At 61.3% G+C, this 25925-nt stretch overlaps 1 protein-coding gene across 7 annotated transcripts in view; it reads right to left on the bottom strand.

Annotated features, from left to right (window-relative positions):
- LOC114493992 (DAB2 interacting protein) overlaps positions 1-25925 on the bottom strand; it is a 183080-nt gene that overhangs the window by 36201 nt on the left and 120954 nt on the right. Inside the window, exon 1 of one of the 7 annotated variants that reach the window (XM_036022168.1) lies at positions 6497-6977. The exons of 5 other annotated variants lie outside the window; for them this stretch is intronic. In XM_036022168.1, coding sequence (XP_035878061.1) covers positions 6497-6666 — 170 coding nt within the window. In that variant the 5' untranslated portion in view covers positions 6667-6977. Of the gene's footprint in view, positions 1-1159; positions 1302-6496; positions 6978-25925 lie in introns of those variants that run through there. One more of the 7 variants, XM_036022169.1, reaches the window with a different exon arrangement.

The following is a 25925-nucleotide window of genomic DNA, read 5'->3' as shown; positions in this document are numbered from 1 at the left end:
GGCGCCTGCCCCAGCAGAACTGACAAGGCCCTCCGGGGAAACTCCAAGTTGGGGAGGTCCAGCGGCGCCCAGGACCACAGCTTGCAGGCCCCAGCCCAGGGCTGGAGGCCTGGCACCCGGGCTCCAACCGCAAACCCTCTGCCCTGCCTGTCGGTGCCGACGGCTTCCACCAGACCTACAGAAAGTGTGTGGTTCCAGGTAACTGACAGGAACCCTGGGTCATCAGAACTGTCGCCTCCCGAGTGACCCTGGGCAAACCGTTTCCCCTGCCTGGAGAATGGAGCGAAGGACACCTAGCTGGGAGGAATCTGACCTGCTGCCCGCCCCCAGCAGTGGCCGTGAAAGTGGCTAGGACCAAGGGACACTCGTACGTAACAAGCCAGGCAGCTCAACTGTTCCCACACACACCCCCCCGTGGGGAAGTCGGCAACGATCTCTGACTTCTCAGAGACGGGGTGCTCCCCCGGCCAAGACCGCTGCATCACAGTGACCTGGCTCCTGACAACCGCTCCAAATATTTAAGCTGGAGCAAAACACATTCCAGGCCCAGACACAAGCTCCCTGGTCTTCAGCACCCCACCCTGCAGGCCGATGGATCGGGGGACAGACACTCGGGGAGAAGGAAGGAGAAAGAGAGACAGACCCGCTGGGGGCCTGGGGTCGAGATGACAGGGCCCCCAGACGGGAGGACAGTCCCACCCGGCCCGGCCCAGCCCAGGGTGCGGCCACGCAGAGCAAAGGCCAAGCTCCTGGGCCCAGAAAACTTTCCAGCTGCCCGGAGCACTGCTCGGGTCAGGACGGAGCCGCCGCAGAGGCCGCGGGGCTTGCTCACAGAAGGACCGACCGACACCGGCTCCCTCTCCCTTAAAAAACTAAAAGCCGCCTCAACACACTTTGTTCCTTGCTTTTGGCAGTGTACCCTAACTACTTCCACGTCCTGGGCTGGCGGGAGGCGTCTGCCGAGGGCCAGGGACGCCGTCCCCAGGGAATGCCCGGGCCCCTCCCAAGGCTGGCACCTGTGACAGCGCCTCTCCGACCGGCAGTTCCCGCCCGCCTCACGGAGATGGGCCCGGGCCCAGGAGGCCGGTCCACGGCCCCAAGGCTGGCAGCCTCCCCGCTTCCGTCCTCCCTCACTCCACTCTCTGTTCAGACCACTCACCATCCCTCAGCGAGGCCACCAAGCTCACCAGGCCCAGGACCCCACGAGGCCAGGACAGCCGCTCGGCTGCCCACCGTTCCCCACCGGGCCCAGCCAGCCCGACCCAGCTCCGGTCCTGGACACACCGCTCCAGCCCTGTCCGCTGGGACTAATCATGGCTAGTTAAACAAAGGCTAAGTTCCAACTCTCTGTAATGTGCTTTTAAAGGCACAGTGTCCCACTTGAGCTGACCAGGGTTTTAAAGGCACAGATCCCTTTTGCTGTATAGGAAACAGGACACCAAAAAAAGAAAACAAAACAAAAAAAAGAAACCAAAAAAGTCATGATCCGATTGAAGGCCTTGGACTTCTAAGGAAGACTTGAGATAAAATACACCACAGTAAAAATCCAAATTTCACCCAAATGTCCCAAAGAACCCCAAAAACAATGGGGCTACATCTTAGGAGTAAGAGTAAAACCCTGGCTGGTGCGGCTCAATGGACTGACTGCTGGCCTGCGAACTGTAAGGTCACCGGTTCGATTCCCAGTCAGGGCACATGCCTGGGTTGCGGGCCAGGTCCCCAGCAGGGGCCGTGCAAGAGGCAACCAACTGATGTTTCTCTTCCTGTCCCTCCCCCTCTCTCTAAAAATAAAGAAATGAAATCTTTAAAAAATAAACAAATAAATCTTTTAAAAAATAAGCACCCACTTCGTGCCTGGCACAGAGCTTAGCACTTCATAGCACGGGACCACTGTCCCTCATGACCACTCCACACGACAGGTGCTAGCTGAGCCCGCCGCGCAGAGGAGGCAGCCCAGGTGGGCAGAGGCTGCCCACCTGCCCAGGATTCTCCACAGTCTGCAGCAACGCTGCGACCCAGCCACGTGAGGTCAGCCAAAGCCAGGATGCTTTCCCCCACCTGCGCCCTCCCACTCCCGGAGGCCTCACCGTTCCCCAGCCTGGGGCCCGGGCCCCACCTGTTGCATAGCCCCTAGCACCTTTCCTTCCCGGGCAGCAAAGAGGGGGTTGCGTGAGGATGAGGAATCACCTGTCACAGGGGCCCCAACCCCGAGGCTTTCGTCTGGCTAGGTTCTCTCCCCCTTCTCACACGCAGACCAGACGAGAAAACCAGAAATCGGGACATCTGGTGCAACATGAAAGGAGACAGAGTGCCCTGCCAGGGCGGAGCCCCTCACTCCAAGGCCCTCAGGCCCCTCCCCCTGGGCAGGCTGCTTGGCTGGGGGAAGTGGCAGGTGCAGGGGAGCCCAGGGCTTCGGGCTCTCCTGGGGCCCCGCGGCTCCACGAGTGGGCAGGGCCAGCCCAGCCGCCAGGCGGGAGGGGGCAGGGAGGCTAAAAACACGGGCCCTGAAGCCAGACTGTCTGAGCTCGAATCCGGACTGTGCCACTTGCAACTCGTGTGTTCTCTCACAAGGCTGGTCACCTCTCTGGGCCTCTCCGGTTGCCCCTCTGTGACAGGGGTGGTAATAACAGGGTTCAGCCTCACCAGGGGCTGTGAGGGGTCCGAGAGCCACAGACAAAGTCCGGCCCTGAGCAAGCACCCGAGGAAGGGCTGCCAGACCAGTGACGGTGGCCGCCCGGCTCTGCTGGGAAGCGCACAGCTGGAAACCGGGGTCCGGGGTCGTAGCCCCGGGCAAGTCACCTTTCTCTGGGTCTTCGTTTCTTCCCGTGAAAACGAAGGAGTCCAGCTGGGACCCTCAGTGACTACCAGGCAAGACCACCCTCCTAGTGCCTCCCAGACACTGCCGGCACCCCGGAAGGAGCTGGGCCAGAAGGCAGTCAAGACTGCCAGCAGGCTGGGCCTCGGCCCAGACCCTTAGAAACCCGAACCTGCACCAGCCTCACCCCCAGGCTAACTGGGGTCTGCTGGGCGGGGGGAGGGGCAAGAGGGCACAAAGCCACGCTGCCCGTCATCAGGAGGCAGCATGTGGCATCACCTCTCTAGGCAGAGCCCAGCCCCACCTTGGCCTTCTCTGGGTCTCACTCCACTCCCCAGTGATGGTGAGGGGGGAGGTTCCCCTCCTCAGGTGTCCCCTAGGGTCTGTGGTGCAGCTGAGTTGGTTTTCCTGCGGGGAGCTGCGCAGCAGCCACACAAGCCACCCCACACCTGCGGCCACACCTGCGGCACACACACACGGCCTCCGTCGGCCCCCCCAAGGCTTGACCAATGTCAAGGCCTGCCTCCTCCGGCCTTCCTGGAGCCTGAAGCAGCAGGCGTGCAGGCCGAGAGAGGGGAGGGGCGTGTGTAGCGCCAGAGGAAGCAGGGTTGAGGAGCAGGAGGAGAGCCCTGCCTGCGGATCTGGCAGAGCACAAAGCCCATTGTCCCCAAGGGGCAGCAGGACCAGGGTGCCTCAGGTGCCAGCGTTACCTCCGCCCGCACCCACAGAGTTTATCAGGCAGGGAGGGGTGGCCCGACCTGGCAGGTCTGCAGGCCTGAGCGGAAATTCTGGTTGTGTCAGTTAGCAACGGGAGAACTCCGTGCAAGAGCTTTCCCCTTCCCGAGCCTCCCTTTCTTCACGTGTAGAGTGAGGATATACACACGCCGTTCCCTACACGCAACAGACGTAAAAACACACGTTAACCAACGGCAGAGAGAGCGAACAAAACGACCCGGCAGGCCACAAGGTTCAAATACCGGAGTGTTACTCATTCAGGAGACACTGAAAAACGCACCTGGAGTTTATCGGACCTCAGATGGCCCCAATTCTCCAGCGCCACCCTCCCCCAAACAGACACGTTCTGAACTCCCTCCATCCAATCCAGCCTTGGGGGAGGTCAAGGTCCTGGCCAAGACCTCACACTTCTTTGGAAGCCAAACACACACGAAGAGCCTCCCAGCCCAAAGCCACTCATGTACGTGAAGACCGGCTCTGCCGGGGGCAAGGGGAGGAGACCCTCGGTGTACGCCCACCCCAGGGTGCTCCTCTTAGGGGCCTACATGCAGAGACGGGCGAAACGGGGAGAGGGCAGGTCAGGAGACCCGAATGACTCTACAGGGCAGTTACTGAGGAGCCTCCGGAGAGCGGAAGGAGAGGAGTAAGAAGGGGTTAGAGAGCTGCAGGTAAAGGTCATCTGTGTGTGGGCGGGGCACCCCAGCCCCCCGAATCAGAGCCACTGGCGGCTCCACTCTGCCCAGAGGGTCCTGACACACCCGCAAGGCCGAGGCCTGGAGACAAGAACGTCGGAGCCCCTCCCCGGCCTCCTCAACTCCCCAGCCTGACCAGTTTCTCCCTGCATTTCACCGCCACCCACCACAGTTGCCTCCTCTTCCTCACCTCCCTTTTCTATTCAGCACACCTGTCCTGGCCCCAGCGTTTCCCCTCCAGGTGCCCCAAGGCCCCCACGTGGCCAGAAGCACCCCCAGCTTCTGTCCCCTCCCTGCTTGAAGGAGGCCAGTCACTCCCCCACCCCCAGAGCCCCAGGCCCCCACGCTGGGGCGCCCCTCCTCCCTCGAGGGCCCGGCGTCCCTCCCCCAGCACACTCCTCCCCGGGCACACTCGCTCGGCCTCCCGTCCCCGTGTGCAGTTCCTCCGGCCCTGCCGTGGGGCGCTCTCTCTCCTTCAGGACAATACTTCCCTGGAGCGATTCCATCCACACCTCAGCTTTACATATACATCCAGTGGGCTCAAACTCCTGAGTGTCTCTCTCCAGCCCTCCCCACCCCTGCGCACCAGATTCACAAGATCTAAACGCTCCCCTTGGACACCCGTAGAGCTCGAGCCTGAAATGCCCCAGGCGGCCTCACTTCGCCCCCTTCTCTCTGCTGGGGAGTTACAGGGACCCTTCAGAAATGCAAATCGGTTGATCGCTTAACTCCAGGGTTAGAAACCCATCAATCACTCCTAACAGCACTCAAGATACACCCAAACCCCTTCCCAGGTGGAGGAAGTCCTCCCTACCCTCTGACCCCATCCAGCAACCCCCCACCCGCCACCTGCAGCCCCGGCTTTCCCGCCGCCGAGGGGACTTTGCACCCAGAGGGAATTCTCGTTCCACCCTTATTTTCAAAAGGCTGGTTCGGTCCTCTTTTGAAACTCAGCCCTCCCCCAGCCGCCCCACCCCCACTACTCCCCACAGAAACACCTGGCGCGCTTCCTTCAGGACACCTTGCTCGTTCAGCCAGCAAATATTTAAGGGCAGACTACGTGTCCCCTGTTCAGGCGCCAGGAATCCAGGTGCTGACCCAAGCAGACAAAAATCCAGTGGGGGAACTGTTGTCACCCAACCTGGAATTCCTTTACTTGTTCAGGACTACCTGTGTCTCCAGCCAGAAGGTAAGCTCTGTATGGCCAAGGGCTATGTCTGTTGTATTTCTGTGTCCTAAGGGGGAGGGAGGCTTTGGCATGCGATAAGAGCTCACTAAGTATTTAAAATAAGAATGTGTAACAGCAACAGGGAAGCAAAGGAAGCAGGCCCAGAAAGACTCCAACCATGAACGCCTCCTGGGGAGGCGCCTCTCACTGCCCGAGCACCCGAGGGGCTCAGGTGAGCCAGGGGCCTCTGCAGCCCCCCAGCCCTTTTGGGAGACGGGCCAGATGCACAGGTGGTAACTCCAGGTAACTCCTGGAGAACAAAGTGGTGCCCTAAGGCCCATGCAGTCAGGGAGGCGCCCTGAAGAGGTGGAATCCAAATGCAGCCGCCCGCCCGCCCCTCCCCACCCCACTCTGGAAAGAGGGAGGAAAACAAATTTGTGTTTTAGGGCTCTGATGTCCTTCTTCTAGGAGGGAAAAAGAAACCTTGCTCCGAAAAGCCCTTTGCTTTTCATTAGTGCCTGGATCAATACAAGTTTTAGGAGTAAAGCTTCTCTCCTGCAATACTAACCGCCAGGGAGACGGGCTAGGATTATTAAACCTGTGTCCGACCGCCCCAGTGGCTTCCCCCTTCTCCTCACCTGCGCCGGGAGCCTCAGGCTAGAGAACGGGCCAAGGGTCCTCACTGGCAACACAGCCTGAAGCCAAAGGGCCCTCCTCACAGCCCACCTTGCCAACCCCACCAGTGCCCTGGGCCTAAATCACCCTCCAGGTGCCCCCCAGCCTCCCATCCCCACCCCAAGACTTGAAGCTCCCAGAGGGCAGGGCCCGGTTCCCAGAAGGCGGAAGCAGCCCGCCTAGCAACCCCAGCCCCTACCTCCTTCGCTTCCTCCCAAGCCCCGAAGGGTCTCGGCTGGCTGCTAACCACCCCCACGCACCAACGAGGCCCTGGCCCCGGGACAGGTGGCTCCCCAAAGCTGGGATTCCAGGAGAAACAGCCCCACACCCTCCAGACTCCATCCGCTCCCGCCGGAGGCTCACTGGGGAGGAGGCTTCCCATGCCCTCCCCTCAAGGAGCCACCCACAGACCTTGTCGGCGGGGATCCTGGCCTCTTGGCTGACCCGGGTCTAGACACAGGGCGCCCAGGAGCCAGATCCAGCTTGTGAGGGCGGCCAGGCCTCCAGATAGCAGACCCTCTGGTCCGGCCAAGGATCTTGCCAAGGTTGTCACCAAGGAGTCCAAGACCACAGAGGCTCATCCCTAAAGATGCTGCTGCGTGTTCAGGTGCCACTCCGGGCCAGATCTGGGGACCTCTCAGCCCAGGCCAGCATCTAAGAGGCGTGCCCAGGCAGGCTTTCCCTGCCTGTAGAGCACATGTTGAATCTGTCTTCCAAGCTGCAATTTCACAAATGACTTAAAAAAAACAGCGGTGACAACATCTAGAGGTTTCCGGGTCCTCCAGAGAACGAGTGGAAAATTACAGTCTTCCGTACAGGTGACCATATGGCACAACCTCCAGGTCCAAGACGTCTAGGAAGCCACCTACGAACAGTCACTCCCGAGCCTCCGGAAAGGGTCCTTAGGTCTGGCGAAGCCTCCGGGAGAGGTGGCTTCCAGGCTCCTCCCCTAACGTGCTGGCTCCACCCAGGGTCATATCCTGCCGGGGGCCCGCCTCCGGGCCTTTGCACTCACCGTTCCCTCCGCTGGCCCTGGCTCTCGGCAAGGCTGGTTTTGCCTTGTTCTGGTCTTGGATCAAGTGTCCTCTCCTAGGACAGGCCATTCCTGAGCACTCCAGCTAAGCAGTTATCGCCTGGCTTCATTTCCTTCACTGCCCTGATGCAATCACCCAGCTTACCTTCCCCCCTCCCCTGCGCCCAGTCTCTGGCCCAAGAACGCCAGGTCCGCAGAAACAAGGAGGAACAAGGGCCTGTTCACCCTGGTAAGCCGGGCACGCCTTAGGCCAATGCTTGGCACAAGGTAGGCACTGACAGATGTGTTGAATGAATAAACGTATCTTTTGGGGGTCGGCCAGCTAAATAAAGCTTGCAGGGGGGAGCAGGGGTGACCAAAAGCCTGGAAGGGACACCAAAGCCACCTCCCGGGGCACTGCTCCCAGCTCTCCGAGCATCCCAGACTCCCCCCTGGCGGCACCATCCCCAACACGCAGGCCCTGGACTCAGCCGGCCCCGCCCCCACCACCCCCACCCGCCCACCTGCAGTGGCAGGCCCTTCCCTTCCCAGGCCCCAGGGCTGGGTGCATTCCGAGGCCAGCTGACCCCAGCTGCAAACACTTTCCCTCAGACCACGGGGAGGGACTGCCCAGCTCCACAGCCCCACCCTGGCTCCTCCAGCTCCTAGGCTGCAGCCCGGAGCCCAGCCCCCACCCCAGACACACACCCACCCTCTCCCTCACTTCCACTCAAACATTTAAAAAATGAAACCAAGACGGAGGTGCAGACAAGACTAGGGATTTGCCTGCATGGCTGTCACCAGGCAAGAGGCCAAGGGGAAGCAGGGCTCCTGACCCCGCCCCCTAGCTGGGAAGAACCTGGTTCCCAGACAGCAAGAAGTCCCGGGTTCAGGTTTCCTCTGGGCTGGCCCCAGGCCAGTGGGAGACAGGGAGGGCACCAGCAGAGAAAGCTGTCCAGGCTAGTGTACTCAGTAAGACCTCAACAGCCAGACCCAGTCAGGCCCGAGGACCCATCGCCACCCCACTGCTGGCTTGGGGCTTCACCCTTGGGTCGTGTTCCCTGGACCCTCACCAAAAAGCAAATGCCTAGGGAAGGGCATGGCCGGCCAACCCAACATTTTTTCCTGGAGTCACCCACTTTTCCACCCCCAATCAAGAAGCCACAGCCACTTCTTGGGCCCCTACCACAGGCAGAGAACCACACCCCCTTCCCTTACGGCCACCACCCAGTGGGGCTCCTCAAACTAAGGGGCTGCGGCACAAGTTCCTGATGCAGTGGGACTGTGGAATCCAATCCCTCCGCGCAAACACGGACGCAGAGAGGCCGTGGGAGACAGACCCCTGCCGGGGGTCCTGCTGACTTCCCGGCTCCTGTGTCCAGAGGCATCACACGCCCCATGCAGCCCCCTGGTGGGGGGGTTCATTCCCCTGCTCTGGTCCCTTGGCAAACAACCGAGCTCCTGAGTGCCAGACCATCGGGCACCTACTTTGGGTAGGGCTCTGGCCGGGGCACCTGCAGGGCTGGCGTGAACAGGTCTGACCGTGGTTACACAGCAACCCCCACCCCGGGAGGCCTAACTCACTCCATCCCCTGCTGCGCCCTGTTCTGGGCACAGTGGATCCTGACCTCAGATGACCCCATGATGCCCACAGCCCTCCCACCCCAATCCCAGGGGCCCTTAGCCATGAGACAGGGGTGCGCTTAGAGTGGTTCCCTTCCTTCCGAGGTTTCCCCTCGCAGTTTTCATCTGGGCCTATCCAATGTCTTAATAAAATTTCAAAACAGAAGCAGAGTCACAGGGAGCGGCCCTCAGGCAGAAGCAGCCCCTTTGGCTCCCAGAGCAGCCAGGACAACAACGCAGAAGGAGGGAGCCAAGGATCTCCAGGCGCCTCCTCCAGGGTGCAGGCCCCAGGGAGCCTCAGTTACGGCAACAACGAGGCAAGGCAGACAGACACTGTGACCACCTTACACAGATGAAGGGGTCCAGTCCGGAGACAACCTACACAAGTTGACCCAACTTCATCTGAAAGATGTGCCTCCTCCCAGACAACCATTTGCACCTGTTCCCTGTCCCCCTTGTATCCCTCCCCAATTCTAATACCTCTTCCTCCCGGAAGCCTTCTCAGATTTCCCCCAGCAGGAAGCCCCACCCCCCACCGCCTGACCCACACAGTTCTGTTATCTTGTTAAAACAAAATGGGTTCCTATGACAGGGTCTCTCCCTCTGCATGACAGCTGTCACAGGAGGGGTCGCAAGTTAAAGTGAAATAAGCCTGGGCCTGGGGGTCAAAAGATGTACATCCCAACTTGGGCCCCCAACTCACTGGCTATCTGACCATGAGAGAGTTGCTTCCTGTACACCTTTCTTAGCCTCAGCTCAGAGGACTGCACAGCCTCTTCTTGCAAGCTCCTTCCTGCGTCATCTCGAACAATGTGCAGAAGTACAGAGTGAGAACACGGTGACCCTCCCAGGGCAGCTGGAGGAATCTCAGAGGCGGCCAATCCAGTCACTGCTGGTTCCAGTGACCCAGACCTCCTTAATCTTTAGGCCCCACACGCTTCCCACTCAGCCACGAGGACCTCCTTTCCCACTTTCCCATGCGTGCCCTGTCCTTTCTCAGGCTGCACCTTTGCCCCCACTGCTCTGCCCTCCTGCCCCTATTTCTGGTTCTCGTCCACCTTTCCCGACGCAGCTCAACTGCCCCCACCTGAGGGAAGCCTCTCTCCAGGTCCCGGGGCAGAGGGGTGTGCGAGCCCTCCTCCTCTTCCTGAATTCCTGGCGTGGCCCCACCTCTCCCGGGGGCGCTGGGGATCCATTCGTCTCCGTCCCTCCGGGTCCTGGAACTCCATCGCCGTGTGAGGGACACTGACACCCGGAGAGCCCAGATGTCTCACCATTTCAGATCTGAGGGTGTCTCCCCAACTAGCCCAGGCTCTCTGGCACCCTCCTCCCTCGGGAAGCTTCGCATTTCCTGGGGTGCACGGGAGCCGGCCCGAGACCACCAGAGAACACTTCCAGGGAGTGCTTGTGAGTTCTCTTACGGAGAGAGGCTGCTCACGTCCCAGGAGGGAGAGGACCTTTCCTGTGACCACGGCTCTCCCTCCAGAGGCTGTGCAGAGGGCAGAGGCCCTCTCGGAGGGGCCCGAGAGCTGCCGGAGCTGCGGAGGGGGGGGGCCTGAGGAGTCAGCGGGACGAAAGCGGGCCCAGGGCCAGGCAGGGACGCCCCACGGAGGACACTCAGCCCAGAGCCTGACGGCTCGTGGGCCGGGACTTCTGAAGGGACCACACCCGTACGTACTGAGGGCCAACTCCGGGTGCCAGTTTCAAGGCACCCCAGCTGTTAATTCGTGCGAGCACGTCTATGCTTGCGCGGTTTTATCATCACCCACAAACGGCAAATGTGTCCTGGCACCTGCCACGCGCCAGGCCCGGTGCTGGCTGTTTCACATGCGCTATCTTGATGAATCCTCCCAAGAGCCACGAGCTGTGGGTCTCCACGGCCACATTTCACTGAAGTGAAGCCGAAGCTCAGAAAGGGCGGAAAAGCTGACCCGGGTCGCACAGCTGGTCACAGGCCCCTCCACGTTCTCGCCCAGGCCTGTCCTCCTGGTCCAAGCTGCCAGTGCCCACCTCTCCAGAGTCCCTGTTCTCTGCCCTTGCCCTCCCCTCCCCTCGTGTGTTCTCACACACCCTGGTTTGGGAAGGGGGTGGGGGGGCTAATGCCTATTGTCAACTTTCAGCCTCCTAGTTCCCTCCCTCTTCCTCACCTGCTCAGACAGTCTCCCCCCAGCCCCCCCCCCCCCGGCAACCCCGGCCCTGCTCACATGCCCTCTCCCCTCCCCTTAGAACAGCCAGGTTCTAGCCCCTCTGGCCACCTCCTCCCCCCAACACCCGCCAGATCTGCCTGCTGACCGGTGTCTGTGCTAATGACTTCAGCTGGCACAGAATCCTGGAACCTTCCCCCCCCCCCCACCCCCTGGGTGATGCTGACACATGCTCGCTCAAAACATGTAACGTTTCCATCAAAGCATTCAGGGGCCGTAAACTGCCACCCATGGGATGGCTCCTGGGGAAAACAGAGAGTAAATCTCCTCAAACGAGCAGGGAGACATGGTCAGCCTCTCCCTTTTTCTGGCTGTCACCATGCCCAGGGCTGGGAACACCCGGCACGGTGTTCCGGGGGCTGAATGCGACCCAGGGGGGCAGGGGACGAGGGAGGAGGGTTCCAGCGGATGGGCCTGTGAGCGCCAGCCCCCTCATCCCTACGCCCTGTCCCCAGAGACCCCTCCAGTCGTGCTCCCTGTGTTCCCTCCGGAGCCCAGAATGTGTCTCTGACTAGGCCACCTGCTGCCCAGCACGCGAGTCTTGTCCCCACCCCACCAGAGCGGCCTGCCCTCACGGCCATTGCCACACCAGGTCAGCGCCAGGCCCAACAGCAGGGTTCACGCACGGCTCCTAAAAGGCCAAGGAATGCAGACCTCCCTGAACCGTCCTCCTATCCACCCCCTAAAGCCCTGGGAACAGCAACAGCACCTCGGGGTGCGGGTGAGGAGTTGTGCTCCACCTGCAGCTTCCAGCACGGACACAAGAGGTCCAGGCACTGCGCCCTGGGTGCCTCGCCCAGAGGTCAGCAGTGGAGGGCTAGGTCCTCCCTCGTCCCAGCCCCACAGCTGGCCATTGGAGGCAAATGCGAGGCTGGAGGAGCCTGGCCTCGGGGAATGCCCAGCCCTCTGCAGCAGAGACGGAGGGCGGGGGAGGGGGGCCGGCCGCACCCTGCCCACACTTCTCCCGTAAGTAGGTGGCGCTTCTGCAACAGGACGGCACTTCCAACCCGCCCTCCTCCCAGGACCCGCCGGACTCCGCTCCTCAAGTCCCTGCTTGACGAGAGTGGCAGGAAGCGTGGCCCCATGTGCAAGGGGACGTGTGTCGACAGGTGGGCTCGCCCCAGGCAGGCCCCGGGCACACTGCGTCACATTGACATCGTGACAGCCCCACCCCAGGAGGTGTGTCAAGTTCGCGTGCCTTGTTTACAGGCGAGGAGACGGAAGCGCAGAGCAGTCACGCACTCTGCCCCAAGTCACACTTGTAGTAAGGTCCCGGGCGTGTATCTGCCTCCAACACCTGCCTCTCCTGCAAGCAGCTCGCTTCTCCGGGCCTCCGCCTCTTCACTGGTAGAAACGCCCCTGTCAGGAGCGTCTGCGCTGCGGACTGGTGTTGGACATTAAGTGCCCCATGACCCACGGCCTGCTGGGCGAGTGAGCGGGGGATGGTCCTCTGCTCCCGAGGCCAGCTTGCCGAGGAACGGCCACTGATAGGGAGTTCTAATTGGTGGGCCTGGCGGCACGGCGCCCAGCAATACACCCCGCGGGTTAGCGTTGCAGGGGAAACAGCTGAGCACAGCAAATATAGCATTGACCCAATTCAGTTCTGTTCTGTCTTCGAGAAAATAATTGAGTTTAAATGAATAGGTTTCCCACGTCCCCTCCGGCCTCGAGGAGGGTGGAAAGGGAGAGGGGGAGATAGGAACAGTTCCCCGGGCTCCCTGTTGGTTATTTCTGAGTCATTAGGCCCGAGAAAGGTTTCCTTCTTGCCTTGGTGGCCAGCGGGGGGTCGGACGTGGCTGGGAGGCAATGAGGGGAAAAACCACATGAGGCAGACGGTGAGGATGGAGGTTCAAGTCCTGGCTCAGCAACAGCCTTGTGGAGGGGCCCAGTCAGGCCCCTTGGGCCGCAGGCTGGTCATCTATAGAATAGGAGCCCCCTACACACACCCCCAAACACACACGCGCACTCCCCCCAGGATGGCCGGGCAGAGCTGACCCTGGCTGCGCGCCCTCGACGGCCTTCGGTGGAGTGGCATCGGGGGCAACTGCAGGTCAGTCTTGGCCCTACACAGAGGCCCAGTGTTGTCGCATCTGTCCCCCGCAGGAAAAGCCAGAAATCCTGGTTTTTCAGGTGCATGTTTTAGGGGTGGTTAAGTATTGGTAAATTAGTTAAAAGAAAAAAAAAACACCAACAATCACCTTTCTGCCCTCTCAGACCCAACGAAACCTGCCGTGGGCTACACGTGGCCACGAGCCAGCCATGCGCGCCCTCCATTTAATGACAACGTGTGCAAAGCAATGGACTCCGAGCTGGTGTCCCCCCGCCCTCCCCCCACCACCTGCTTACTGCCTCGTGGGAGGCCAAGGAAGGGCTGCGCCCCTCACTGCGGGAAGGTGGGTGGGGATGCTGAGGCTGGTTTTACCCCCAAATTGGGGGCCCCCGTCTCACCTCCTGCACTGCCCTCGACACTCTGCTAGGGTCTCGGCTTCCTCTCCAGCCAAAGGGGGTCTCTGAGAGGACCCAGGGGAAAAGAGAAAGCTTCAAGGTACAAAGCGAGCACCTGTGTCACGTGTCCCCGAGAAGCAGTGCCACAGAGGGGAGAGCGCAAGACTCAGCGGGACCTCGGGTCAGTCCCCCAACTGCCAGCCCCGGGGGGCGGTGCTGGCCCGGGAAGTCACCTAAACTCTCCACACTCCGGCCTCACCCCCTGCGCACCGGAGACAAGCATCTCTGGGGCGCAGGGCTGCCGTGAAGACTGAAGGAGACGATGACTATCAAGCACCTGGTGGGATGCCTGGCACATCGCAAGGGATCACACAATGACAGGCACTATTATTACTGTTATTGTTATCTTCAGAGACGCGAGCCGGGGGGCCTGACTGGGCGATCGCAATTACGCTGCACAACCAGGCAAACTTGCTGTGAACAGATGAGGCCGCCTATAATTAGCACCATCATTCCGCATGCACATGGTGCGGCTTAGATGCTGGGGAAGAACGTTCTTTGAAGTGTGTTTAAATAACCCCTCTCCCCTGGCTGCCCGCCCTCCCCAAATCTCGTTTACTCTATTAATTTCATTGACAAACTCTTTCTTCACAAAGCAAGGCACAATTCCGAAGAGGTACATATTCAAATTGTGGGGGTTTTGAATGGAGACCCTGCCTGCCCCACCTGGGGTTGTCTGTGGGGGCCCATCCTACCAGGGGGGCCCCTGGGGGTTACTGCCTCCCCAGCCTCTCTCCCAGGCTAGGCTGGAGGCCTCCTCTAACTGGCTGCCCTCTGCTACTCGCAGCTGGGAAGAGGACAGGAGGGACTGGGGTGCATTCTTGCAGAATGCAAGGCTCTCAGCAGCACTGATATGACCAGTGACATCCCTGGGAGCCGGGCAGGGCACGGCCTGTCAGGCACACCGTGACACTCCTCTGCACTGGAGAAAACACAGGCTCCATGAGGTTTAAGGAAGTCATGTGCCCAAAGTCACAAACAGTAAGTTGGACAACTGGATTCAAACTTGGGTCTGCCTACTCCATCCAGAGCCTGCCCCCTGGGCTCTGCCCGGACACTGCACTCAGCACGGGCTTCTGTGCCTGGACAGGACAGAGCAGGACCCCAGAGCCTTCCGATAGGAAGGGCTCGGCTCATCCGCGACCGACCCGGGTGTTGGGCTGAAGACACCGAGGTCCTGTAACTGGCCCGCTGTCCCACAGGCAGAAGGCAGAGGAGCCGAGAAACCAGGGCCCCTCGCCCGGGGCCAGCCGCTTCTGCATTCAGAGCTTTAAACAGGAGACAATTCGACAGCCTTCCCTCGGGACAGCTGCCTAGTAAGCTAGCTAACCACGTACCTCCTGGGCCCGGCACAGGCCCAAGGCAGATAGAAGATGCTGAGGAAATGTATGCTGAACTGTTTTCTTACCCAAAAAAGATGACACGGAAGAGGGGGAACAGTGAAGGCGGGCAAGGGAAGAGGGGTGGTATCTGGGGACAAGAGGGAGAGCAGACCACCCCCTGGGGGGGAGCCTGGCCGTCCTCAGCCTGCTGAACGGCCCCTTTCACAGCGTTTCCCTGCTGGATGCCTGCGCAAGGGGCAGGCAGTTGCAGATTCTCGGTTTTGGGGGAAATGAAAATAGAAGTCTTAACAGATACGTTAGCCCCTCACCAGCCACCCGCCCCCCCCCGGCTCCCCCCCCCCCCGCAGGCTTGGGCCGCCATCTGAGCCAAATGAAACGTTTGCTTCTCTTGCTGCTTCCTGGGCCCCCACCGATTGAGGCTGGGAGAGGTGAATGGTGCCCTGGGGTTCAAGGAGTGGACTAGGACCCCGAGGTCTGTGCCCCTTCACAGAGCTCCCCCCATCGCCCCTCCCCACCTCCCGCCCCCAGTCTATAGGCTTGTCAGGGGTACGGGTGGGCAGAGCTCCAGGCAGTGTCAGGGAGGGGCAGGGAGACGGGACCCTCCCCTTTGAGGAGGAAGGGGAAACAGGCCAGCCCAGAACTACTAGCTTCTTCCTCCTCCTCCTCCTCCTTCTCTTCCTACCAGGGGTGTCCAACCTTTTGGAGTCTCTGGGCCACACTGGAAGAAGAAGGATTGTCTTGGGCCACACATTAAATATACAAGCACTAACGGAAACGGATGAGCAAAAAAAAAGTTTTAAGTAAATTTATGATTTTGTGTTGGGCCGCATTCATAGCCATCCTGGGCCGTGGGCTGGACACCCCTGTGAGACACACGCCCGCACCCGGCCTCACACACAGCCAAGGAGCTGCTCCCAAAATCACTGCTCTGACCAGTTCCCACCCCTCTTAAATCCCTCCAGCTCCCAGGGCCCTGAGGATCGAGTGCAAACCCTGCTGCCTTCCCACCTCTTCCTCCCTTTCCCCTGCCACTCGCCAAGCCCCACATACAACCACACGCGGCCAGCGACACCTGACTGCCAAACCTCCCAGCAAGCCCTTCCCCGCCTCTACACAGGGGCGCCTTCCAGCAGCCCTGACCTTCCTTCCCACTGGGGCCAGACCCCCAACTCCGCAGAGCCTCCCTCCCTGCTCTGGCCCCCCCAGAGCCCTGCTAACTGCTGAGTCTAGTGGCCTGCCTACCTCCCCCAGCAGCCGGCAGGAGCCTGTGAGGGCAGAGCCTGCGTGTGCCCCTGCGTGTGCCCCGCCCCGGCCACCGGCCCACAATCTAGTGCGAGCGGTAGCTGGCTGGAGTTCACTGCTCTCGGCTCCCAGGAACAGCGAGGCCAGATCGAAGGGTGGCTACTGGAAGGGGAGGCTCCTGGAGGAGGTCCGACCGTAGACCCCTGACCCAGGTCGGGCAGGGGCCAGCTAACTGGCTCTCCCAGCCCAGCCCGCTAGGGGAGCGTGGATGGTGCCAGGCCCGATCTTTCCATGGAGCCCTGACAATGGCTGTGGCGAGAATCACAGGAGATGAAGTCATCGCTCCCAGAAATAGGCTGATTAAGAAGCCGTGACAACAACGCAAACAGCAAGGCCGGACACACGCTCTCTCCCTCCCACCCTCCCTCTCACCGCGTGCTTCTCCGCCCTGACCAGCCGGGCGAGGCCTGAGCTCCTCTGGGACACGGCGGCTGCCAGACACCGCAGCCGGCACGGGGAGCCTAGACTCCGGTGACACAGCTGGTCCCCGGGAGCAGTGGCGCCCCAGAAGGACCCTCTTCTCAGGGATTCCCTCGCAAAGGCTCCCTGTCCCGACTCTCACTGTGTCCTCGCGTCACCCACGGCCCTCTGAGAGGCCCCCCCCCATTTCTTCTCACTCCCCCCCTGGCCCCATGCCTCCTCTCTTCCCAGGGTGCCATCCCTCCCGGTTTCAGCCCCTCCTGGAGGGCGGGCCCCCCCAGGTTCTGGAGAGGTGGGGGCATCGCCAGGCTAACACAGGGCTCTGCCACGGACACCGGGCTCAGTGGCTGCCTGTCCCGTCCCAACTGTGTGACCGCGAGCTGGTCAACCCATCGCTCTGGGCGTACCTTCCTGGTCTGTGAAACGCAGATATCCATGTGCCTCCCTCACGGGGCAGGACCCGATAAAATACGTGGATTTGTTCATTCACCAACCTCGTGCCAGGCCCCACTTCAGAGGCCAGACACACGTCAGGGAACGAGACATCATGCCCCCCACCCCAGGGCTCAGTCTGGTCGGGAGAAGGACACAAGCGGATGGTCGCGGACGCCAGGCAAACACCAGTGCTGGGAAGACACAGGAGGGCCCAGGCCAGAGGGCGGGGAAGAGGCCGCGTCTGACAGTGTGGCTGGATGAAGTGAGGAAGCAGGTCACAGCTGTGCAGGCAGCGTGATCCAGGGGGAGGGGACTACAAGGGCAAGATCCTGGCCTGGGGCACCTGGAGTTGGGGGGGCCGGGATGAGCAGGGGGCGCAGCAAAGTCAGCAAGGCAGACAAAGCTGGAGGTGGAGGCCAGCCTCGGGCTCGGCCTGCAGGGTCCAGGAGTGAGTGACGTGGCTTGGACGTGGCAGCGGTGGCAGCCCACAAAGCGCACAGCACAGTGCCTGGCACGAGGTGACTCCCCAGTGTTCGTCTTGTGGTCCCTGCACTCATCGCCATCACCATCCTCATCATCGTCACCATCTTCATCATCATCACCATCCTCATCACCATCACCATCCTCATCACCATCACCATCCTCATCACCATCACCACCCTCATCACCATCACCACCCTCATCACCATCACCATCCTCATCACCATCCACCATCTCACCACCCCAACGCTGGGAGGACACTGGTTCCGAAACTGAAAGTCAGGCAGATGTCCTCAGCCCGGCTCACAGACGACCAAGCTCCTTGCCCAGGGTCCCCCCGGCAGTGTCGAGCGGGGCCGGCGCGCTGCCCAGACTGGGCTCTCCGCTCTAACCAAGCAGACGACCGCCCTGTGCCCTCCTTCCCCCTCGCAGGGCCCAGGCCTCAGCCAGCGCTGGGTGTCAGTCCACACGGGCCTCCACTGGGAAAACGGGTGGACTCCGAACACGAGAAACAGCAGCACCAGTGCTTGCGTCTCCCAGACCTGAGGTCTCTCCTGCCCAGTTCCTCACTAGCAGACGGGGAGGTACTTCAAGCGCCATCAGATGATGAACCAGGGCTGAGAAAAGCTCCTTTGAATCCTAGTTCATTTTACCTCCCCCAGGAACTTCCCTGAGCCCAGCCCGCACTCCCGCCTAGGCCTGGCTGCCCCCCCACCCCCTGCCCTGAGAGCTCCCCTTAGGGCTGGGCTCCAGGGCCTCTGCATGGTAACCCACTGGCCCCAGAGGGAGCTGGCCCAGTGCGGTCTCACCAAGGCTGCATGCACCTCTGCCACCCCCGGCTGGGAGCTCCTCCAGGGCAGGCAGGGACTGCAGCTGACTCCTGTCCCTGTCCCCAGGGCCGTGCACAGGTGAGCAAAAACAGAAATAACTGAATCCCCAGGGCCCCTTGGGGAGTCCTATTTGCACGAGAAATCCTGAGACTGCTATCCAGCCTGCTTCCTCTCCTCTCTCACCCACCACCAGAGCCAGAGCAGGAGGGAAGCTGCTGGGGAAAGACCACTCCCCCTTCCCACCTCGACCACGGTCTCCCTGGTGAGCACCCCACCCCTGCAGCTGCCGGGCTGGGAGGACGGGGTCTGCAGGGAGTGCCCCCGCCCCGCCCCAGGGCTCTAGGCCCGAACAGCTATGTCTCCCCTCCCCTCCAGCAGGCCAAGGAGGTATGGTTAAGCTAGACAACACGTTCTCAAACACTCACAGGTAATTTTTTTAATAAGCCACAGGAAGTCTGTAGAGAAAGCCCCCAACGACAGTCAATGGAGAGGTGGAAGGAGAAATTTCACTCTTTGCTTTACACTCCTCTCCGCGGCTGGAATTTCGTACTCCACGCTTGTAGTTGTGATTCCCTCTATGTTAAGAAGACTTCAAGTTAAATGAATGAAGGGGCACTGGCAGGCGTTGGCACCTGCTCCTCCGGGACCCCTTGAGCTCCGGAAGGCCAAGTGCCTGCCTTACATTTTGTCCCTTGTGCCAGGTCCCCACCCCCAGACCAGCCGGCCTGCCGCCCACTCAGAGGGGAGTGAGCAAGAGCGGGGAGGAGGATGGGCTAGGACACCGGCCAGGAACCCCTGCCTTGGACCCAGGCTTCTGGGGACCACAGAGTCACGTCACCTCCGCCCTGACCATCCCGCCCCCACGTGCTGCCTCGATCTCCTCTACAGCCCAGACTCTGCTCCCGCCCCCGTGTCTGTCCACTCCGTCAGTCCCTGGCCGCCCTGGCTTCGGCCACCCGTGTGACTCTGGCCCAAGACCCCGCACAAGCAGGTGCTCCGTGAAAGCTCGGTAGGCGCATCGCTGGGACAATCTGAAGGGCCGACTCAGTGCGAGAAGGAAGCACCGACCGGCTGTCTCCCACACGTGTGCCCGCTGCAGGGGTCCAACCAGCAACACGCTCCGACCAGCTGAGCCACAGCAGCCAGGGTGCCAGGTGATCACTGAGAAACCCAAACCCGACTGCGGGGGGAGGGGCAGGCCGGGCGGAGAAACAAAGCACAGCAACGCCTGCCTGCGGGCCCCACAGGAAGACGCCCACGGGCTCTGGCCAAAGCAGTCCAAACCCTCAGAAGGGGGAGGTCACATGCACGCATGGACACACAGACGGCTGGACAGCCCCCCCAGAGCTGCAGAGTCACACCTTGGCTACAGATGAAGGTGCCGTGTATCCTAACCTGGCTCGGGGCAGGGGACACAGGGGCAGCAGGCTCAGGGTGGACCTGTTCGGCCAGTGTGGCATTTCACACCAGCGAGGATCTTGCCTCGGCGAGGCGCGCCTGGCTTCCACAGAGGGGCCAGACCCCGCCCCCTGTCCTGCCGCTCCAGACCCCTGACTGTCCGGAAAACATCCCTGCAGATTCCCACAGCCACAGTGTTGCCCAGGTGGCTCTCTGGCCAGGAGGCCCTGCCCACTGCCCTCTGCCCACGGGGCTCTCACCCACCCGGTAATGAAGTCCTCTGACTAGAGAGTGTAGGTTGTATTTGGTCAACACGCACATTCTGTTTAGCCCACACAGTGTCTGACATTTCTGAGTTTTAAATCAATCGCCAACATTTAAAGATGTGGAATTTCCAAATGCCACCAGCAAAACTCTAGATGTCGGCCTTCTCTCACAAATCCACAGGCCCAGCGGCTGCTGTCCCCTCCGCGGGACTCCCACTCCCTGCGCGGCCACCGTGTCCGCCACACCTGTGACTGCCTCCACTGGGGTTCCTGTGCGGCCCCCTGCAGAACACGGGGCAGGACCCACAGCACATCTCCCAAGGGCGCAGTAGGAACGTGGCACACAGTAGGGACAACAGAGACCCAAGGCCCTGCATGCCCAGGATCTCCTGACTGCTGGCTGCTTCCCTGCAAGACCCTGAGCAGGGAGCAGGGAGCAGAGAACGGGCAAAGCTCTTCATCCCCGGGCCCTCCCCCGGGGCAGGGCACACCTGCAGCGGACACTGGGGTGAGCCCTCGGGGCCCGGGACAGATTTTCACTATGACGTCTGATCTTCGCTTCGGTGGCTCTGTCTTCTGGAGGCCAGCCAAAGGAGAAGTCAGGGTCCTGCCATCTTCCTGCCTTTGACGAAAGCGGCAGGTTCTGGGCCAGCCTACTGACACGGATCCCCGTGACTTTTGTTAAACCGAAAAGGAGAGATTCGGCACCAAGAACGGACACAGCCAGGGCTTCCTCGATGCCCGCCTGCAGGAGGCCTGCCCCCTCTGCAGCCGGCAGCCAGCTCTTCCTTTTCCCTGGGTGTCCAAGGTCAGAGCCCCATCAGCGGGAAGGGTTCTCTCTGCTCTCCTGCCTCTGACTTACCACAGACACAGGCACTGTCCCGACAGCCAGGCCCTCAGCAGGGGCGGTGGCGGAGGGGGCCCCCCCAGCTCCTGCCGGGGTGGAGCAGTAAGACGAGCCCCAGGGGCCTGCTCCCTGGGATACAGGGTCTCCACGGACCCGGTCTCCCTGGGCCTGGGAGCGCCACCTCTGGTCCTCAGTGCGGACGCTCAATGAGACTGGTCAGAGAGGAACAGCGGACAGCTCCCACACCAGGTGCCCACACTGGCGGGGGGTGTGATTTCAGCTACTTGCCTCCTCTCTCTGAGCTTCGGTCTTCAAACGGGGAAATAAATACCTGAACCGAGACAATCAACCTCCTAAAGGGACCTGGAGGAGCTGTGTCAGTCATGCAGCGCCATGCCAAAGTTAATTATCCCAGGGCCCGGCGTCGCTCCCGCATGCAGTGGGGCTCGACGTAGCATTCGTGGTGCGAACATCCACTGAGTCCCTGGGCTGTGCCGGGCTGCGTGGAAGGTCTGTCCTTCAATGGGGCACAGAGACAACTGTCCTACTGTGAGAACTGCCAGGAAGTAAGGGTCAGAATGCTGTGAGGCCACAGGGGTGTCCTAGGCTCTACAGGGTGGGAGTAAGGGACCCGGGCCATACAAGAGCCCCACCTCTTGGCTGCCAGGCACCAGAGGCCAGAGTTGGGGCTGCCCAGCTGCAGGGTGCCTGCCACCCCACCCACTTCCCAACAGCCGGGTTTAGAGAGAGCCGTCCACCTTGGTGAGCAGCCCAGTTCTCGGGAGATGCCCTTGTGTGTAATGCACACCTGTGCTGTGTGTGTCTGGACATTAGGGCTGGGGAATCACAGCGACACAACGCCTGTGTGGCCAGACCCCTTGCCACACCGTTTACACACACTGTTAGTGACCCCACACCAGCATGGGGAGTAGCAGCAAAAACAACCCCGACTCGTGGGCCCCAACCCCAGGGAGGTCACACCACCTCATCCCCAACAGGCAGTGGTCACCAGAGCCTAGAGAGTCACACCGCCCAGTCCCCATTCTGGCTGTGCCCCCTACTGGCGCATGAGACCTGGGTCAACTTGCCAAACCTCTTGGCACCTGGCCTCCCCATCTCCCAGCTCGCTGCGAGCATTTGAGAGACAAAGTGCCTGGCGTGGAGGGAGTGTGCATCTTCGTGCCCGTCCTCTGCCTCGTCCAGCTCTGCACGCACTCACCCCTCTCTCCTGACCTACTGCTTCTGCCCCTCAGCCGCTTTACTGCCCATCCCCTAGGGCTCCGAGCCCTTTCCTGCCTCCCAGAGCAGCCGCACGTCCCAAAAGGTCGGGATCGTTCTCAGCCTCTGAGCCCTGGGCTCGCTCCTGGGATTCCCTCTGCTGAACGGCCGAACCGCCCACCTCTCCCCTTTGCCATCTGAAAACTCATCGGCTTTTAAGCCTCAACGCCTGCCACTTCCATGAAGCCCTCCCTGATTCCCTGAGAGCAGGACCAACGCCTGCCCACCCCCAAGCAGAGAAGTACAGACAGGAGGCGGCAAGACCTGTGACTCCTTGCATGTCCCTGGGGACATCCTTCCTCACTCTTGGCCTCAGCTTCCCCTCCTCTGAGGGGATTTCTCCTCCTAAGGCCCTAGGAGTGCGCCTGGTCACGAGTGCTCTTGGCAGGGGCAATGTGGGTGGGGGTGGGGACGGATCTCCAGGTTCACTGAGGTTCTGGAGGACTGGGAGTGCACCGAACACCACCTTGACCTACCTATCTGGGGTGGCAGGACAGGGACAGCTCAAGGGGCCTCGGGTGGCCTCACGTGCCACAGGGAGCAGGCCCCACAGTGAAGCACAGAAAACAGGCACAGGAAACGTGGAGCGAAGGGAGGTCCCCCTGGGACTGAGGAGGGACCGGGGTGGGCTTCCTGCAGAAGGAGCTAGGACCTGAGAGACAGGAAGGACCGAAGACAGGCAGGAGCAGGGGGAAGAGAAGGCGGTGCCCCAGGCGGAGGAAGCACCACAGACAGGGAAATCCACCGCACAGCCGCGGCTCACAGGTCTCCAGTGCCGCTGCACCCGCTGCACCCGTCTCAAGGCGCTCGCTGAGCGTTCCGCTACAAATCCCATTTACCCCTCGACAGCCCTTCAAGACAGGAATTGCTAATAGCCCCATTTTACAGTTAAGCAAGTTCCCCGAAGCCACAGAGCTAGCTGATGACAGAGCTGGGGTTTGAACCCAGGCACGCGGGCTGCGTCTGTGTGAGTAAACAAGGATGAGGAGGCCACGGAGGCTCAGGGGGGTGGGGTGAGAATCTGGGGGCTCCCGAGAGACTCGTTAAGACCTTGGAAGTCAGGCTTCGTTTTCTGCGCAGCCTGATCTTAAACGGCGCCCAGCCAGGCCAGCGCTGTTGATGAAATCCCGTGAGGGCGATCCCACCCACGCAGGGGAGGGTGCAGGCCCACAGAGTCTGAGGACCCGGCCCTGCACTTCCTTCGCAGGATCTGCCTGGAGGGTGCAGGGAGCTACTGGTAATGAGTGAGCGAGCAGGGGAGGGAGCTGGAGGAGTGCAGCCAGTCAGGAGCCTCGGCCGTCAGCGGCCACACCGACAGGCTGGTGCGGAGCTGTTACCAGGGCAGCCCAGAGAGTCTGCCTTCACAGGCCGAGTGATTTAGAACCAGCTGCTTCGTCTGGGCCACCGGCTCCGGGGGCTGGCGCTTGGCCCTTCTGCAACCTCAACAGAAAATGTCAGGGGCCTGGCGGGGGGGGGGGGACACTGGCACAAAAGACCACGGAGACAGAAAGCATGGGCACCTCTCACAGGTTGGAAACAAGCCCCTTATCACACGACACAAGTCAAACAGGGACGATGGCCAGGGGCTTGAGGCTTCTGGGCCAGGAGTTCCAACAACCCAGGTTCCCTGTGCAGGACGCCCAGCACTAAGTGGCACCTGCCCCTCCCTGGAAGGGCCCCGACCCGCAGCACCGGTAGCCATGGGACTTGGAAGGGGAGAGGAGAGGAGGTCGGGGGAGGGCGGGTGGAGCTGAGGGAGAATAAACGTGTGAAACTCACGCGAACCTACCACGGCCGGATTTGCGGGCACCCTGGTGAGGACTCCATGCACCAGGGGCAGCGAACCCATCACGTAGCTTTCTGTGCTCGCACAGCTGCCCCTGACAGGACACGGCGTTTCCTTTCTTAGAACTGTTCCCACTGGTGTGACAAGTGGCCTCAGCCGTGACCAGACAAAAGACCACAGGGCACTGCCGTCCAGTCTGAACCCACCCTAAGGGTCAGGCAAGCTCCGCAAGCCAACCCTTCGCGAGTGGCCCCTGCGGTCCAGAACTGTCTGCCCCAGGTCTTACCACTCAGTGGGAGACCCCGGCCCCCGAGCCAGTGAAGAGGTTGGCAGTTGCTACCATGAGAAGGACCGGGGGGGGGGGGGGGGGGGGGGGGGGGCGGTGCTGCCCGGGCTATAAGCTGTCTTTCTGAGGGTTCCCTAAAACATGTGTGCATGGGGCAGAGCCTTCGGTGCAACCCGTCCCAGCAGCTGGGGGCAAAGGAGACAGAGTCCCACCCACTGCTAACCGTTAGAGACCAGAGATTTACAGAAGGAGCCTGCCCAGAGCTAAGAGGCCACCTTAACCTAGGAGGGAGAGAAATCAGGGCAGACGAACCAGAAATGTACAGTGACAAGTCGCCAGGCTTTCTGGTGAGCAGCCCAGGTTCCCCGGGTCGGTCAAAGACCAGTGGAAGGCATGGGGCAGCCCATGGTCCACCTGCAGACAACGGAGCACCTGGGAAAACCAGCAGGTGCCCAGGGGGCCCGAGCTGGGGTAGAGATTGAGGGTCGTTAGACCGTGGAATCCATGCATGGTCCGGGGGGAGGAAGGAGTGCGGGATGAGCCTTGGCCCAGCTCCTCCGCTACACCTGTGCCTGGGCTCGTGTGTCAGGTGGCCCAAGTCTGCCACACGAGGGACAGGGACTGCCTGTGAGGAGACCCGAGATTTGTACCCACGGTCAGAGCCGCTGTGGTGACAAGTGTCAGAGTCGTGAGTGGGTCCCATACGCCTGACTTCTTCTCTGAAGGAGGGCTGGCTCCTGGAGGAGCAGGAGGAAGACGAGAGAGCTGACCTGGGGGCACCAACCCCAGCACGGCAGCGGCGCCCCCCTCAGGGAACACACAGATGTGCTGGGGCAGGGCCGGATCCCCTCCGCACCTCCGGGAACCCCACAGGTGAGGCCCTGCTGTTTGTCTGAAGAACGAGGCAGAGTTCTTGCGGATGTGGAGTCTAAGCAGGACAAAGGGCTCTCAGCTAGGGCTCTGCCACCAGACAAAACAAACACTCAGCCTCTCGACAGGGGGCTGCGATTCTGGAGAGGGGCAGGGCAGAGCCAATCTGATTGGAGTTTGGGGCAGAAACTGGCTTTCGGCCAAGAGCAGCAGTGAAACACCCAGGCCGAGGGCCTACCTGGTCTGGAGCTCAGCTGCCCCCCTGGCTCTGCCCTCGCAGGGTCCCTAGGGGCAGGGTGAGGCCTGCGGCAAGCAGTGGTACACCCAGCCCCAAGGTTACTCCGCAACCTGATAACCCGGCAGCGCCCCACCACCAGCATCCCTCAGACGCACAGGGCCCTCCTGGCGAGGGGAGCATCCAGAGCTGCTCTCGGGCGGTCTCGATATTGAGTGGGTCTCAGAATCACCCAGGGCCTTGTCGTGAATACAGGCTCTGGGGCCAAGCCCAGACCTGTGAATCTGACTCCCCTCGGTGGGACTCTGGGTTCTTTCTGCCAGGTTCCCGTGGCGCCCAGCCACACCCAAGAACCAAGACAGGTGAAATGACCTCTGACGCCCCCAGTGCCTGCAGGTGGCTCCCTCTCTGCTGCTGAACTTCCTGAAGCCCCTGTAAGTCCACAGGTCTCGGATCACAGGCAGCTGGGCACACCTCCCCCCACCTCTGCAGGGGGCTGGTTCCCAGCCACTGGAAAGAATGGCAGGGAATAAACCAACCCACTTGACTGGGCGGAAGCACGCTATTAACAGAGTTTTTTTCAAAGAGGAGTCATTAGTAACTTGTGTTCTGATCATCAGAAACTCGCCCAAGTCATGTTACCTTTAAGAGGAAGAAAAGCCCCAATAAGGCAGAGGCCTGGCCTTGGGCTGGCAGCTCCCCCTACCCCAGGTGGTCCTG

The sequence above is a fragment of the Phyllostomus discolor genome, chromosome 3 (assembly GCF_004126475.2).
Source record: "Phyllostomus discolor isolate MPI-MPIP mPhyDis1 chromosome 3, mPhyDis1.pri.v3, whole genome shotgun sequence".
Lineage (NCBI taxonomy): Eukaryota > Metazoa > Chordata > Mammalia > Chiroptera > Phyllostomidae > Phyllostomus > Phyllostomus discolor.
Note: the sequence above shows the minus strand (reverse complement) of the source record. Positions and strands in the feature narration are given on the sequence as shown.